Raw genomic sequence first — 15,674 nt, 5'->3', positions numbered from 1 at the left:
TCCAACTATAGAAGAGTCATGGGACGATAATAATCAGCACACCTTTGATAAATAACTTATCGCTCAATATATTTTATAGGTACAGGATTTTATTAAATGCAGTTAAAATACATTTGACACTCTCAATGTACAATATTTTACAGTGTACTTCATTATTGTAATGTGACTGCAGCAAATGGAATTATGAACTGTTGAATGTGAGGGATCTTAGGACTGTGACAAAACAAGCCTATAAATTGAATCTCTTTTTCCGTAACACACAGTAAATAAGGAAAAAGACAAAGGTATCACTGTATGCTTGTTGCGTTTCAGCGGGTCTTCACATTAAAACAAGAGGACGCACATTTTACATGGAAACAGTGACGCGGGTTCAGTCTGAGCACGGTTAGCAGGGGGGCGCTTTGAGTCAGGAGTCACAAATTGCGAGCCGTTTGGTTTTGATATTACAAACCCGCTGCGGTGACATTCTCACGACAGATTTGCTCCCTGGTGTGAACCTTTGTGGGCCAGTAGTGCATTTCTTAGTGTGATGGATTCATGAAGGGTTAAAAATTTGGATTTTTGGATTTGTGAGCAGGAGGAGCACCCGGTGAGTGCTTAAAAAACAATGCCCGTTGGTCACCTGATATTTTCAGGAAAGGTGGGAGAACCACATCTCTTGAAAGGTTTATTGATTACATGCTGATATGGATTGTTTTTTTTAAGAGATTGTCCTGCAGTCCTGGTCAAAGATCTGAGTTGAGTTTTTTTTTCTCGTATGGTTTGTTTACAAAAGATTCTGTTTCCCTAGCAAAAAAAACTATTCTTCCCAGAACAATGAGATGAGGACAACCTTGCTATTAAAAGCTGAAAGCACAAATTCTTGCCTGCCTTAACTGGGTAGAAGCAGGGCACCGGGTCATTCTGTCCACGTTGGAGGTAAAGCGGTTAAGCGCAAGAATTTATAGCTCAGATGTACGGGCGCAACCAAAAATCGTTCGCACTGCGAAATGTGTTTTCTGTTCACTGTCGCCGCAGAGAGAATTCTAATTCAAGAGGAAGGGGAGTAAAAATGCATCCTCTGTTCTGTCAGTGTGTTGGTCTTCCTCCTGCTCCTCTACTTGGCCTCTTTCTCAGCGTCTAAAAGAGCAGACTTGATATCCAGCTTCTTCAGCTCCTCCACCAGATCTCCGTTTTGGTGCATCTGTAGCAGGATGTCACAGCCCCCCACGAACTCGCCGTTGAAGTACACCTGCGGGATGGTCGGCCAGTTGGAGAACTGCTTGACCCCTGTGGGACACAGACAGCAGTGACAACTAGTTTTTAATGCTGACTCCCAACGAAATATGACAGAGAATCGACCATCACAAGCCATCCACATTAGTCTTCCTTGCGTCCTTCAGAGTCCAAAGGGACCCTTTCAGACAGTAAATGTGCATTTAAAAAAAACTTTATTAATCAACATTTCTTATTTAAATGGCGAAAAAAGTAAGAAATGAACAAGGGGGGCTGGAATCCAAGAACAATGCAACTGTGTGTCGGTCGCGAATGAAACGGCGATTTGAGCCAACTCTTCTTAGTGAGCCGAACCCTGAGAACCAAAGCATATAAAAGATTCAATGATATTACTGATCCGATTAAAACGCCGTTTCGTCCTGATTCCGGTTGTCTGGTGAAGACTCACCGGTCTGGTGACGGCGATGGCGTCGCTTTCGAAACACCCCCTACGTCCTCCGTACGACTTCTAACGAGACCAACTGACAATAGTTATCTGAACGGTTAAAAAAGCGCAAGTCATGACCATTTTGGCAGAAACACCCACACCCGCGGTGCTCCTGCAGACGGCTGATAAACAACAACAAAGATAGCTAGCTAGCTAGCTAGCTAGGTCGGTGAGCACAACAAGATAAGTGACATTATTACCTAATGGGTGTGGCGCAGGCGAACGATGGATAAAACACCTCAGTTCAAACCCATAATTTATAAATCAATATAAAAACACACATATAATAAATCCAACTTTCCGCGGTGACTACTAGTTTCAGCCATGACTCCGAACCGGTTTTATCACATTGCGTTGCTGACCTTCTCTGAGTTCCTGGTCGTCCAGCACGTTGTACGCAGCGTAGCCGTCGACTCCGTGCATTCGGAGAATTTGGACCACGGCGTTACTGAAACCACACATAGGCTGCTCCGGCGTCCCCTTCATAAACACCACCACTTTGTCCTTCTTCACCATCTCACCAAGGTCCTTCTGGCGGTCCGCTGCCGAACACAGGAGACGAGTCGAGGCCGTCCATACGCGTCCCTCGGTTTGTCTGGGCACGTAGTGCAGCGCACCGGTCCGCAAGCACCGAGCGGTATAGCCGATCAGACTGTTCATTGTCTTCGATTGATTATTATTTAAATTTAAACGACGAAACAACTCGTAAAACTCCCAAACTTGTCCCTCAACGCAATACCGGTTATGGTGGGTTAACACATACGAAAGTCTCAGCAAGAGTCGAGACCAAGATGTTGATTGGACAACGACCTGTCAGCCATAATACAATCCGATGTATCATTGGTGGAGCTACAAGTCAATCACAATGGTTACACAAGGAAAAATCGCTTAGATTGACGTTTTGTTTAAATAGAATTATATTTAATTAGGATACACATGAATAATTTCGAAGCTAGGCCATTTTGTGGAGCTAATAATGTTTTGAAAATATGTGTTTAAAAGGGTTCGTACATGTGACGTCCCGCATGCGTATTTAGTACTTCCGAGGTCATGCGGTCAGCAGGAAACCGATCATTGGGGTTCGAAAGATGGCGGCGCAGGCTCCGAAAAGCAACAACACTCAGAAGAAAACCGGAGGGAAGGACGGTCAGCCCCTGGTGATAGCTAAGAATGCGGCGGAGGAACAACGGCTGAAGTTGGAGAGATTGATGCGGAACCCGGATAAGCTCGCTCCCATCCCGGACCGGCAGAAGGAGTGGACGCCGCGGGCTCCGCCGGAGTTCGTCCGTGATGTGATGGGCTCCAGCGCCGGCGCGGGGAGCGGCGAGTTCCACGTCTACCGGCACCTCCGACGCAGGGAGTACCAGAGGCAGGACTTCCTCGATAAGCTCTCCGAGAAGCAGAGGAGAGACCTGGACTATTTGGACAAAGTCGAGCAGAACAAAGTGGAGGCCGAGGAGAGAACCGCCAAGCGCAGAAAGAAGAGGGACAAACTGAAGCTGAAAAAGGAAATGGCTAAGAAAGCTAAGCTAGACGCTAAAAACAAGGCCGACTCCGACAGCAGCTCTGCGTCTAGTGAAGACGAGGACGAGGCGGAGAAAGAGGAGAAGGAGGCCGACGATGATGCCGAGGAGCCCAGTTTCATCATGGGAAGGAAATAAATGGAATACAAGCGTTTCTTTCTAGAGTAGAGTCAATCCAGAAAGAACTACAAACATGGTTGACTTCCGGCGGCGCATGCGCATTAATGGCCTCTGCAGTCAAGCATGGTAACTATAGTGAAGAGTCCAATAGGGAAAAGGACATCTGAGACTGATCTTCGTCATACTTTCTATAACATCACCTCAATGCATTTGATTTATTTTTTATTTCTTTTAGCCAGATACCCTGTTGCCTCTGGATTTTAAGGTAAAAATCCCCAAAATTCAAATGCAATTGGATCTGTTCAAAAGATTCAAAAGAATATTTTTTTAATAAAGAAAAATAATATCCAACCTGGACATTCTAGCATCAAGCAGTTTTGTTTGTTTCGCTCATTTACGCTCCCTCAAAAAGTGAGAGTGTGAGTGAGAGAGTGTGAGTGAGAGAGTGAGTGAGAGAGTGAGTTCAGGGTGAATGAAATGAATGTTAACGTTTATAGAAGCCACATTTTCATTATCAGTAATCCTTAATGTTTTTTGACCCAAATGTAGTTTGTCTCCTTTGCTGGGTGCCAGTTTTACTCCCTTTCAAACTTTTTGGAATGTGTTGTCTTAACACACTGTGGGATGGAGCAGAGGAAGACCACAGAGGACATGAAGGGATGGAGAGGACATGAAGTTAGTTGGTGTGAGAGAAGAGAATGCAGACGAGAGGGTGATATGGTACGACGATTCACCGCGGTGACCACTGAAGGGAGCAGCCCAAAGGAAATGCGTATTAATATGTTTGTTACTAATTCTTTTTTTTTTTTAAATCTAATTTTAAAGAATTTGGACTTTCAAAAGCTCAATTTTTTAGTTCCCACTTTTCGGTAACTTCCTTTATTAAAATTCCATCTTACAATGAATCAATGTACATTAAGACGATAATGATTTCTCTCCAGTGCAGGTAAGTTTCTGCTCTTTTACCGTGTTGGGTGTTTGCAGCCTGAGATGAAGCCCCTTGCAATGGCCGTTGCTCGCGGGTTCAACCAGGCGGCAGAAAGCAACTCAAAGAATGAAAAGGCGTGACTCCTGGAGGCTCAGGAGCTTCATGTGCGATGTTCCTTGGACAGTCTCCTGCCTCCCACGGCGGTGATGGTCTTACTCCATAGACATCATCTTTCTTGAGGCAGGTAAAGAAAAAAAAGACTGGCAGCTAGATATTGTTTGTAACGGGGGAAGCGGTTCCTGTCGGACACTGTCGGCTGGCACACTTGAAGCTCCAGAGCTCCGTCTGTGGGTAAATGCAGCCTTTTTTTTTTTTTACCTCACTGGCAACTTTCATGGAAGTCTATGTTTCACATATTAAAGTGATTGATAAATGTGACTAAATAAAATGCTAAGACTGTGAAGAACAACGGTTTTTGTGCTTGGTTGTCTTTTAGAAGCAGCTTTCTTAACCCTCTGTCTAATATATCTTGGTTCATGTGACCGAGACGCGAGGAACAGCTCAGGTAAATGACAAACCCAGAACACTATTTTGTCCTTGCTGGTTGAAAAGAAAAAAAGAAAATTGATATACCATGATTAAGTAATGGAAAAAAAAATCTTGCGTTGGCGATTAAAAACAAGTTTTACAAGAAAATTAAAGAAGCATTGACCTGCGCTGACCTATTTTTTTCTTTCAATTGAAATTACAAAAATAATTAACAATATAATTATTTTTGAGAATCTGTCTGTTGTGTCACTCTTTGCCAGGAAATTAGAGCATGAGATTGTGGTGGGGCTGAAAAAATAACAAGAAAAAAAAACAAAAATTAAAAAGTTATGAAAAGCATTTAAAACTAATTCCCTATTTGAGAATTTTTTTTTCCATTAAAAAAAAAAACAAACAAATATAACAAAGCACACATTCTTTACCAGAAAATAAAACTGTCTTATCTGGTTATTATCTCTATTCTTTGCAAATTATATTCTGTGCATAATTACATTAGAAATAACAAAGTAATCATTTTTGTAACTTATTAAGTTTATAAATTGTGTTTATTAAAAATTAACCAAAGACCACCAAATCAATTAACTTGCACCTAAATCATTTATACAATGTAAAAAAAAAAAAAAAAAATCGATCAATAAAAACACAAATAAAATCAGTGTCCCCTCCGAGAGTGAAGAATAGTGAATCAGCTGACGCTGCCAATAATCTCATTTAACTTGAAAACATTTTTTAAATTCTCTAGCGTGGCAACAGATGGTATGTTTCTGCCTCTGCATTCTGAATTTAAGCCCCCCCGCCCTGCCAATGAGACTCATCTCCACGGATCCTGGAGGTGTGGTGCAGAGCACCTCTCATGTCCAGGCATGACTTGGTCTTTCCTCTCCTTCAGCGCGTCTCTCAAGAGAAACGCTTCTAATTAGTCAAGAGTGTCCGGTGCGGCAGGCCGCTCTCCTCTTTTTACAGCCTCTGCGGATTAAATGCAGCAAGTGTGACCGAGGGATTAATAAGGATGCAGGACGGGGCCGACGTGCACGGAGTCACAAATCAAGTGGAGCGGCCTCGAGGTTGGATGCAATCCCTTTTTTCCTTTGGCGTTAGCACGCTAACGGTAAACCGCTGCGTTAATGTGTTTTATCGCTCAACTTGCAGGAAACGGGTGCAGTGTTTTTTACCCGAACAGTATTTCCACCTCTTTAAAGTTGCAGGCGTGTTTGTCCGACAGCCGGGCAAAACATCTTCAGTCCTGTTGATGCAAAAGGCTTTGGGTCAGAAACACGTTTGCATGCAAGCCTTCACGTGGAAAACGGCAAAATCTGCTTTTCTTTCCTTTCCCCTCTCAGATGGCAAGGAGTCAGTGCGGGAGAGGGTCTTCGCCCGGTGGATGAATGTGTTCCTGCAGAGAGTAAGGCAACACGTGTTTTGTTTTTTCGGAGTGCTGGAGGGCCAGCGCCGTGAAATATACTGCTCAAAAAAATAAAGGGAACACTTGAACAACACAATGTAACTCCAAGTCAATCACACTTCTGTGAAATCATAGTGTCCACTCAGGAAGCAACACAGATTCATTTTGACTTGTTTTAAGGACATTACATCAAAGCTGGATCAGCCTGGAGTTTGTTTTTACCCTTTAATTTTGAGTGTGATTCCTAATCCAGACCTCCATGGGTTGATACATTTGATTTCCATTGATCATTTTTGTGTGATTTTGTTGTCAGCACATTCAACTGTGTAAAGAGCAAAGTGTTTCATAAGAATATTTCATTCATTTAGATCTAGGATGTGTTTTTTAAGTGTTCCCTTTATTTTTTTGAGCAGTGTATGTTGTGATTTCCAGCGGGAGCCTCCCTTGGAAGTGCGCGACCTGCTAACGGACGTTCGCGACGGCAGGATCCTGATGGCCCTGCTGGAGGAGCTGTCCGGATGCAAACTGGTACGGACTCGAACCCAAAGGTTGTTTGAATGTGAGACTCCCCGGCACGGCGCCGTTGGCATAGCCAGACTCGGAGTCATCCAGGAGGCGTGCAAGTCGACGCCTGCGTGCGGCTCGGCGTGTAAAGACTTGGGAGTTGACTTGAAAACCAGTAAATCAGTGACACGGCCAAAACCTTAAACGGTGGCATGTTTTCTTCTGCGGCTTCTAAGAACAGCTGCTCCTTTCACTCGGAGATCAACCTGAAGACGCTTCCGCCTAAAAGCAAGAAAGTTCCTGGTTGGATTCCCACTTTCTGTGTGGAGTCTCCATGTTCTCCCCATGTCTGCGTGGGTTTCCTCCTGCTTCTCCAAATTCCAAAAAACATGCAGGAGGTTCATTGGCGCCCCTTAGTTGCCCAGGCGTGAATGAATGAATTACCGTAATTTACGGATTATAAGCGGTTACTTTTTTCACATGTTTTGAAAATTATGCAGCTAATATATGTATTTTTTGGGGGGCTAACAAGCTGCAAGCCGCCAAACTATTTAACCTCATCACATTGGACTGATGAAATTACCGTGAAATTCTGACGCTGTTTAGTTTCGACACCGAAGAAGACGACTTTTATGGTTTTATTGCGCGGGATGTAGATAGCGATCAGCTGGAGTCGGATGAAGCGGGGATAGAAAATGGATGGACTTTTCCTAGTGTTATTTATTTTTCATTTTTTCATCGTTTAATTAAAAGTTTAAAATAAGGATTCTGTATAAATAGCTCGTGTTACAACATGCGGCTTATAGACGAGTGCGACCTATATATGTACATATATTTTATTTATTTTTAGGCAGAGAAATTATGGTATAATGTGAATGAGTAAAATTTGTAGATTTATATGAAGTGTGATTTGGAGGGGGACTGTTCGTATGTCTTTATGAGAGGGTGAGTTTTTCTGTGCCTCTATATGACGTGTGAATGACGTTTGAATAAATGAGTGAATGGTTGAATGCCTATCTGAGGTGTGAATGAATGAATGTTTATATGTCTATATGGCATGTGAAAGAGTTGTGAATAAATGAATGAATGAATGAATCAATCAATCTCTGACGCGTGAATGAGAGGGAATTTCTAATGTCTATATGAGTTTTGTATGAATGGGTAAATGGTTGTGTCTATGAAATGTGAACGCGGAGTTAATAAGTTAATTTTTATATATCTATACAAAAAGTGCAAATGAGAGGGTGAATTTTTCTATATTTTTTTCTATATATATTTTTGTATTTTTCTTTATTTTTTTTTAAAAACAAGGGTCATGGAGAAATATTTAAAGTCGACTATATCATCCATCTCCTGATGCACAAACTCCGTTGTCTATTTTTATCCTTATTGGTGTCACTCCATTCGCATCTTGTTTATTTTTGTCCTTGTTATTGACCCTGTTTCTGTTCTTATCCTTGTTGTTGTTTAGGTTGTCTATTCTCACCCGTGCTGTTGTTTTTTTTTGTATTTGTTTTTCCAAATTCTGTTGTCTATTTTCATCGTTGCTGTATTTATAGTTGTACCCCATATTCATTGACACTGTAATTGTTATGCTATAACAGTCTTTTTTTTTTTAATTTAAACTAAAAAAATATCTAAAATAATATTTTAAACTATTTAAAATTTATGAAAAAAAAATATATTTATACTCTCATTTATTGATATTGTCATTGCTGCTGTGACAAAAGAAATTCCCCTATGGAGATCAATAAAGTATATCTTATCCTCAGCAAGTCATCTTGCTTTGAATGCCGTGCAGAAAATAATCAACCAATCACTGAAATGCTCGTGTCTCAGCTTTACAGGTTCAGGTCGTCTCCTCATCGCATCTTCCGACTGGACAACATCTACAAGGTTCTGACCTTCCTGGATGATCGCAATGTGAGCTCGCGTTTCACTTTGCGTTGAAGCTCCAGCGAAATCTCCCAGACCCACGTATGAAGTTAAACCCCCCCCTCAGGTGAAGCTGCTCGGCATCGACGCGTCCGGCGTCGTCGACGGCGTCCCCTCGGTTGTTCTGGGCCTCATTTGGAACGTCATTTTGCATTTCCAGGTGCCTCTTCCTGTCAAATCATGTTTAAAAACCCTCACCTCGGTGACTCACTCCCCTCACATCCCATCTGATGCAGGTGAGAAAGGCGACGGGGGGTTTAAACCGGGGTTTGTCTTTGAGCCTCCCGTCTTCACCGCGGACGGCTCGCCCCTCCTCCGGCGACCTCTCGCTCCAGCCGGATCACGACGGCAGCTGTTGCGGTCACACTCTGCCGAGCAGAAGCAGGAGGGCTGCCGGGGAGCGAAGGTACCGCCGGGAGGAGATCGATACTCTCCTGCAGCGGGTCCAAAGATGCACATCTGAGTGAGTCTGAAAGAAAAAAAACAAAACAAAACAAGAAATTAGCGTATTTTCACGACCATAAGGCGCAGCCAGCAAAAAGCACAGTCTCAGTTATGTGTGCCATTACTGTATTTAACACACATATAAGGCGCACCTGATTATAAGGCGCGGGTTTTATATACAATCCACGCCCACACTTCCCCCTTTAACGTTCTCATGGTGTCCTCTACTACGTCCGCCTTACAACAACAACACACACGAGCATACAAGTTAAAAAAAATAGAGCGGGAGCTAAACTGAGTTTGGTATTCACATTTTTTTACCGCTAATCGTCATCAGTCAAACCCACGGAAGTCCTCATCCTCTGTTTCTGATTTGAACAGCTGCGCTAAATCTCCAGCTAACATGCCACGTTCACTTTCTTCACCGTCTTCACCGTTCTTCAACGTTCTCATGGTGTTCTCCACTACGCACACAGGACCCATTGCACTATAGGGCGCCCCGCATATTTTGAAGAAAATCTAAGACTTTTATGTGCGCCTTACAGTCGTGAAAATCCGGTAATTTCAGTCAGAGAATCGTTCAGAAGCACGAGTCACACACACATTCCCGAGTTTCCCCTTCTCGACTCCAAGGTTCGGTGTTGAAGTGCACGACTTTGGGAGGAGCTGGAGGAGCGGAGTGGTGTTTCTGGCCATGATTAAGTCCGTTAACCCAACGCTGGTGAACCTGAGGGAGAGCCTGTCCAAAGAGCCACCAGAAATCATTCATCAGGCTTTCATGATTGCCCTTCACGGCTTGCATATGCCACGTTTGCTAGAGCCTGAAGGTAAACATTTCATCCTATTTTTTTAGCTGGTGTATCAAATCTCTTTAATTTGCGACCACATATAGCTGCTAGGATTTCATAATGACGCCATCTATCACTACGGGAGTTTTTTTTTTCTTTTTTTTTTTCTATATTTCAGGGACAATGCACACGATGCATAGCCACATTGTGAGACAGACCTTGCCTGAGAGGCTAGTTTTCACCGGACGTTTCTGTCCGGATCTTTAAAAAGTCGACATGAAGTTAAGATGAGCGCACAATTGCTGCTTTTCGGCGCAAAACCTCCAAGAACCGTTCAACGTCGAATTTCGTTCCAGGAACAAGACTCCCCCAAGGGAATGTCTTAGTTTTGCATTGTCACAGGAAGTAAGGGACCAGGTTTGGGGACCGAAGTGACCCAAGTGTCTGCACCTTGAGCTTCACGCTCAAAAAAAAACACCCGAAGAAGTAGAAGAAGACGACACCGACAACACAGAGAGCGAAGCTGCCACAGCGGTCATGTTCTTGACGATCAGATAGGTTGAGGTCTTTTCATTTCCTCCCTGAACTGCTACGCTGTGTGTTAGCCAACTCCAGACTTCTTTTGTCCAGAATGTTCATGTTCCTCTGTGACATAGCAGCCTAGAAGAGCTTGGACCTATTAGTCACTCCGATTGTTGCTGGTTCTGGTTCCACAAGTCCCAAAAAAGCAGCTGACCAGTGACTAAAATAGTTTTTAAGAAAATGGTGCATCTCAAGAGGTCTCTGGTAATGGGCATGGCTTATGAGTTCCACCAATCAGCAAGCACCTACATCACGAGTTCCTGTGGAACAGTTAAAAGACCCTGCCTTGAAATAGGAGCTAAACTAGTTCTGGGAGCCAAAGTCTATGGTAGCTGGCAATGTTCCCTCTAAATTTTCATGTGTCTAGGCATGCAGACAACCTCCCTCTGCACACTGAGGACCACTGAGCAACATTAGATGTGCATGTTGTGGCCACACACCAGTATCACCCCTGGGATTATAGCTTCCATTTAGTCCATATTTGTCCATCAGAAAACTCGCTTACAACTTTAGCTTCGCTGCATGTTTTGCAGCGTAGAACTTTCTCGCTCTAAAAAGATAAAAAATCTCACCCGGTTTCAACACTCCTTCTTCTATTTGCACGTACTCCGACCGCATAAAAGAACCGCATTTCTTTTTTACTTTGGTTTTGTGAGCGGACGTATCACATTCACCGCTCGTTTCGCCATGATAAGGGGTTAGCATGTTAGCGTTAGCGTCACTTAACTCATACAGTCACTATTGTTATATAGCGTGCATGGGCAGAGCACATGCGCAAGTACCATCAATGCCGTGATTGGCTGTGTCGCGTAATTGCATCGTATCGTATGATTGGCCGGACACCTGTCACTCACAGACTTACACAGCAAAAGAATACAGAAAAAAATGTTATATATCTAAATCAATTGCAGTGCGCTCTCGTGCGCTGAGAGTGTGCGAGCAGTGCGCAGTTGCGCAGTGGCGCAGCTTAGAGGGAACACTGGTACCTGGTTTCTAAGCTGAAAAATCGGGTTCCCGAAAAGGTTCAAGAAACTACACAAGCTTCGACTACAGCGGCCTGTATGCTCACTTGTGGTAAAACAAGCACCACTTAAGACTGAAAATAACAAGCAAAAGTGATCAATATGTGTGTGTTTTCAACTTCGTTCTGTCTTCCAATGTGGGACAGATATATTTGTCCTGAAATGTCTCATGTTCCCCTCTCCCCGACGCAGATGTGGCGTGCTCTTCACCAGATGAGCGGTCAATAATCACCTACGTGTCCATGTTCCTGGCTCGCCATTCGCGAGCGGACGAGGTTGGTGCGGCCTCTTTGAAACCGCCATCTTCGAAAATGCGATTATTGCTTCTGTCTCCAGCCCTCTGTCGAAAGATGTTGCTACGCTAGTAGTACTTTTCAGTTTCCTCGTGTCTGCATGCGGAAGTGTCCTTCCAAACCTCCTAAAAGTGTCTTAAAATCATTTCAATATTTACACGTAACCCCATTTTATCTTATTTTAACTTATCTCGCGTTCTCCTAATTTCGAGGCTAGCATAAAAGATGACTCACGCTAGTCGTAAAGTGCCGTATCTACATGACCAGAGCGCAGAGCGTTATGTACCTGACCTCAGCTGCGACCTTGACACCCAGCATTATCAAACTATTCCCCCAAGATGTTTGCCAAAGGCAACGAAGGAAGCAATTCTAACGGTCTTTACCTTTAGTTTTAGCTATTTTGCATTACCGTATGTCACTCTCGTGAAATGTGAATTGACTAGAATGACGCTATGTGTACTTTGCAAAGCTAACTGTGGTAATGTTAGCTCGCCAATGTTAGCATAATTATTTACGTGTCCTCGATTAACATCGGAATTCCGGTACGACGGAAAGGCGACGTTTGCCGTAAGTCGTAACGACACAAAAAAAACAATCGAAAACGAAAATACAACGACGGCAAAGACGTTTCCGGATGAAATTAGTTTAAACGGCGCATGTCGGAATGATGGAACTAGACTTTCTTGATGTAATTTATGGAAAATGGCAACGTCGCGTTCCTGTATTTTTTCCATAACAGAGGCTCCGCTGCGTTGCTCGTCGGCGTTCTTGAGCTCCTGCAAACTCCGGTCAACGGTTCTTACTCGAACCCGCTTCTTATTCGGCGTGTCTGGCAGCGTGAAGCTAAATTGGAAAGATCCTCTTGCTTGTTGTTCGCCCGGGGCGGATTTCAAATCACAGAAACAGCCCCTGGCGGAGTTTAATATTTGTCTGTCAATAGGAATCCGGGTTCGACCGAGCTCAGCGTCACGACGGGAAAAAAAAAAAGTGAATGAAGATAACTCATCTGTCGTCTCCCCTCGAGCCCCATCATTCATACGCATATTATTTGGAAATTTCACCGATCCTAGCAGGCTGTGGTTGAGAGGTTTGATAACCTGCACTGTGTAAGATTGTCTGAATATAACAAACAAAAAAAAAAAATCATCGATTCATTTTCAACACAGCTGGAGCCTTTCCCAGCGCTGACTCACCCCGGACCGGGTTTCCGCCGAATCCCCATTAATATACAATCTAGAAAACCGGTCCCGTCTCTGTTGTCGATTCTCCGCTTCCTGTTTCTCGACGTGTTAAATAGACCTCTAACGCAGAATGAGGTCTTGGCTCAGATAAAAACAGATTACGCAGAAGGAAGCACCGTTTTGGCTGCTGCAGGAAGGTCCCTGGTTGGTATTTTAATTTTAACTTCAAAACAGACGGGCCAGGTCAGCACGATACAAGATATGATACATATAAAAAAAAACAACATTTGTTAACAGGACATATCAAACTCCCCTGACATTTGTCTGAACATTGTCTGACATTTGCTTTGAAAATGGAACCAGTTTGGTTTTGAGGGCGCCGACGTCTGTTTGCGTTTCATGAACAAACTGTTTTTTCCCTTGTAGCTTCACGTGCAGCTCGTACATGTGTCGGTGTGTCCGCAGTAAAGGCTAAATCACGAAGTCAATCGGTGTCATTCAGCTCAGGAAAATTCTCAAGTAGCTCCAAAAATATAATAATCCCCCGTTTGAGCTCCCGCATTCTTTGATCCGGTCATTCGATGGATCTTATCTTTGGCGGGCCGGATTGAGAAGACCAACGGGCCGGATGTGGCCCGCGGGCCGTAGTTTGCCCACCCCTGCTCTAAATGGATGAGTGAATAATTTTATTAAATGACTTTATTTCCCTATAGAATAGAATAGAACTTTATTAATCCCAAAGGCTCCAATATTACATCCATTCACTTGAAACATGATATTGATTTTAAATAAAATAAGATAAACTTTATTGATCCCGATAGGGGAAATTCCTTTTTCATAGCAGCACAGCAGTTATAATGTCCCAAAAAAAGAAATATATATGAATGTAAATATAAATAGAAAGACAGAAGATACCAAGAGAAACAAATCTACGAATAAATAGGCAGTGGACAACAAATGACAATGGGTAACATCAAGAAAAAGTGAGGGTGAAAAAAACACAACTTGAATGACAAACGCTAAAAAACGCTAGCGAGTCAACTCTAAAAAAATTAATTTGTGTCAATTTGTGTAATAGTTTTAACTATTATAACTATTGTGTTTTAACTATTTCCATCTATAGGTTCCATCGACCGATACGGAGGTTGACATTCCAGAGATCCCAAATTATGGCTCCGTCGAGTCCGTCAGCTTCGGAGAGACGCTCGCCGAAGACGCGGAAGCCCGAGATTTGCTCCGTCGCCTGGAGGAAAGCAGCGAGCTGGAGCTCTGGAGGCGATGGGCCAGGAGATCTTCCGGGGGGAACCGTCTTCACGGCCTGCAGAAAAGGACAAGCGGTCACGTCCGGAGACCGCCCAGTCCGCTGGATGCAGGCGGGGTCGGCCAAGAGATCCGCTCGTGGATGGAGGAAAACCCCGGCGGTCCGCGGGCGGAGCAGAGCAGCTTTTCCTTGAGCTCGGAGGAGGGAATCTACAGCTTAGCGGCGCCGGACCGAGACGAGGAGGACGCCTTCGGCTTCATCCCGGACGTGAGCAGAGAGGTCTTTCAACCGTACGGCCGGCTGAAAAGGGAACGCGACTCCGCCGAGAGATCGCGAAGCCGCGGAGGATTCCACGTGGACGGAAAGGAAAGCGTCGGCGGAGGAGTCGTCCTCAAGAAGGGGAGCGGCGGGGAAGGCCGAGTGAAGAGAGTTGTTACGGGTCGGAGGAATGACGGTGAAAAAGAGCGCGGAGAGGATCGGGAGGAGAATCTGGGCGCGCTGACGGACGGCCGCGATAACGCAGCTTCGCCCGCCGTGGAGGCGGATTGTCGGGAGACGGAGCGAGGCGAAGATGGAGAGGAAGAAAAATGGCCGTTGGAGAGGACGAAGAAAGGCGCGGGGGATGATGGAAACGGGGGACGCCGGCGCCGCGGCCTAAATTTAGCAACGGCCGAGATGGAAACTGAGAGGACATTTGTTTCTCGTGACAAGGAGGAAAATGGAAGAGAGGAGCGAGAGTCGAACGGGGCGCCGGATCGGTCGGCGCCTTTGGGCCCGAACCTGAAACATCGGATGTTGGGGATCGAGGGATGTAAGCCGGCGGGGACGGCTGAGGGCTCGGGGGCGGCCGGACTGAAAAACCACAAAAATGGAGGACGTGGTGCTTCCCCTCCATCCCGCAGGTGAGTGAATATTATCGAATATTATCCGTTCCAACGACGGCACTGTTAAGCGAATTCGTTGTTAAGCGAAGGATTCCCTTTATGTCGTATATACCGTATAGCCTTACGGTAGCCTAAAAGTTAACCCGCTATCGGTGAAAAGTTAGCCTAGCCTAATGTTGCCAATAGAGTTGGTGTTATTGCTATAGATCTTTTTAATACACCAATTCAAACCGATTTATATCGTTAAATGAATATTGGTCAAATTCGTAACTCTGAGTTGTTAGCCGAGTTTGGACTGACTGTACTTGTGAATGTGTGAGTTCTTTTTGGATCAGTGCAGGCTCAAATATTTATCAAAGATAGAATTACATATTCATGAAATCATGTAAAAGTAGCGCAATGGAAGAGACAAGCCCAAGTGCAACATCCGGCGCGATACGAACTAGAAACTGAAAGGCTCGCGTGAGCGACTGGACGACCTGGCAGGGCGCGGTGGACTCGACTTTATATGAACCACACAGACATTATCATAATTATAACAGAGATATATAACAGA

General features: G+C 44.3%; 3 protein-coding genes and 1 non-coding gene across 4 annotated transcripts; 3 read left to right on the top strand and 1 right to left on the bottom strand.

Moving 5' to 3' along the window:
- Nucleotides 1-71: 71 nt before the first annotated feature.
- glrx5 (glutaredoxin 5 homolog (S. cerevisiae)) lies at nucleotides 72-2,492 on the bottom strand. The gene is made up of 2 exons (XM_086143075.1): nucleotides 2,065-2,492; nucleotides 72-1,269 (listed from the first exon to the last, which is right to left on the bottom strand). Exons 1-2 carry the CDS (start codon nucleotides 2,360-2,362, stop codon nucleotides 1,097-1,099), a joined length of 471 nt encoding a protein of 156 aa, XP_085999201.1. The 5' UTR covers nucleotides 2,363-2,492; the 3' UTR covers nucleotides 72-1,096.
- Nucleotides 2,493-2,790: 298 nt separating this feature from the next.
- On the top strand, nucleotides 2,791-5,209 carry prkrip1 (PRKR interacting protein 1). Its single transcript, XM_086143074.1, has 2 exons — nucleotides 2,791-4,065; nucleotides 4,287-5,209. The coding sequence occupies exon 1, from the start codon at nucleotides 2,791-2,793 to the stop codon at nucleotides 3,361-3,363; it is 573 nt and encodes a 190-aa protein (XP_085999200.1). The 3' UTR covers nucleotides 3,364-4,065; nucleotides 4,287-5,209.
- On the top strand, nucleotides 4,321-4,600 carry LOC147213403 (small Cajal body-specific RNA 13). The gene has a single exon (XR_015104535.1).
- Nucleotides 5,210-8,754: 3,545 nt separating the features above from the next.
- Nucleotides 8,755-15,140, top strand: LOC147213401 (uncharacterized). The gene is made up of 5 exons (XM_086143028.1): nucleotides 8,755-8,823; nucleotides 8,900-9,126; nucleotides 9,741-9,934; nucleotides 11,692-11,774; nucleotides 14,097-15,140. The coding sequence occupies exons 3-5, from the start codon at nucleotides 9,802-9,804 to the stop codon at nucleotides 15,138-15,140; spliced, it is 1,260 nt and encodes a 419-aa protein (XP_085999154.1). The 5' UTR covers nucleotides 8,755-8,823; nucleotides 8,900-9,126; nucleotides 9,741-9,801.
- The last annotated feature ends 534 nt before the right edge of the window (nucleotides 15,141-15,674 follow it).

This window comes from Fistularia commersonii, chromosome 36, assembly GCF_037954325.1.
Source record: "Fistularia commersonii isolate RoL2024-O1a breed Wild chromosome 36, RoL_Fcom_v1.0, whole genome shotgun sequence".
Taxonomy (NCBI): domain Eukaryota; kingdom Metazoa; phylum Chordata; class Actinopteri; order Syngnathiformes; family Fistulariidae; genus Fistularia; species Fistularia commersonii.
The sequence above is the reverse complement of the archived record's forward strand: the minus strand, read 5'-3'. Positions and strand labels throughout refer to the sequence as shown.

What these genes read in the sequence shown, in the direction of transcription:
- glrx5 (XM_086143075.1), bottom strand. Translation starts at nt 2,362, where the DNA reads ATGAACAGTCTGATCGGCTATACCGCTCGGTGCTTGCGGACCGGTGCG. An exon ending in CGACCAGGAACTCAGAGAAG is followed by an intron (nt 1,270 to 2,064) that starts GTCAGCAACGCA and finishes TGTGTCCCACAG; the next exon opens with GGGTCAAGCAGTTCTCCAAC.
- prkrip1 (XM_086143074.1), top strand. Translation starts at nt 2,791, where the DNA reads ATGGCGGCGCAGGCTCCGAAAAGCAACAACACTCAGAAGAAAACCGGA.
- LOC147213401 (XM_086143028.1), top strand. Translation starts at nt 9,802, where the DNA reads ATGATTAAGTCCGTTAACCCAACGCTGGTGAACCTGAGGGAGAGCCTG. An exon ending in ACGTTTGCTAGAGCCTGAAG is followed by an intron (nt 9,935 to 11,691) that starts GTAAACATTTCA and finishes TCCCCGACGCAG; the next exon opens with ATGTGGCGTGCTCTTCACCA. An exon ending in GCCATTCGCGAGCGGACGAG is followed by an intron (nt 11,775 to 14,096) that starts GTTGGTGCGGCC and finishes TTCCATCTATAG; the next exon opens with GTTCCATCGACCGATACGGA.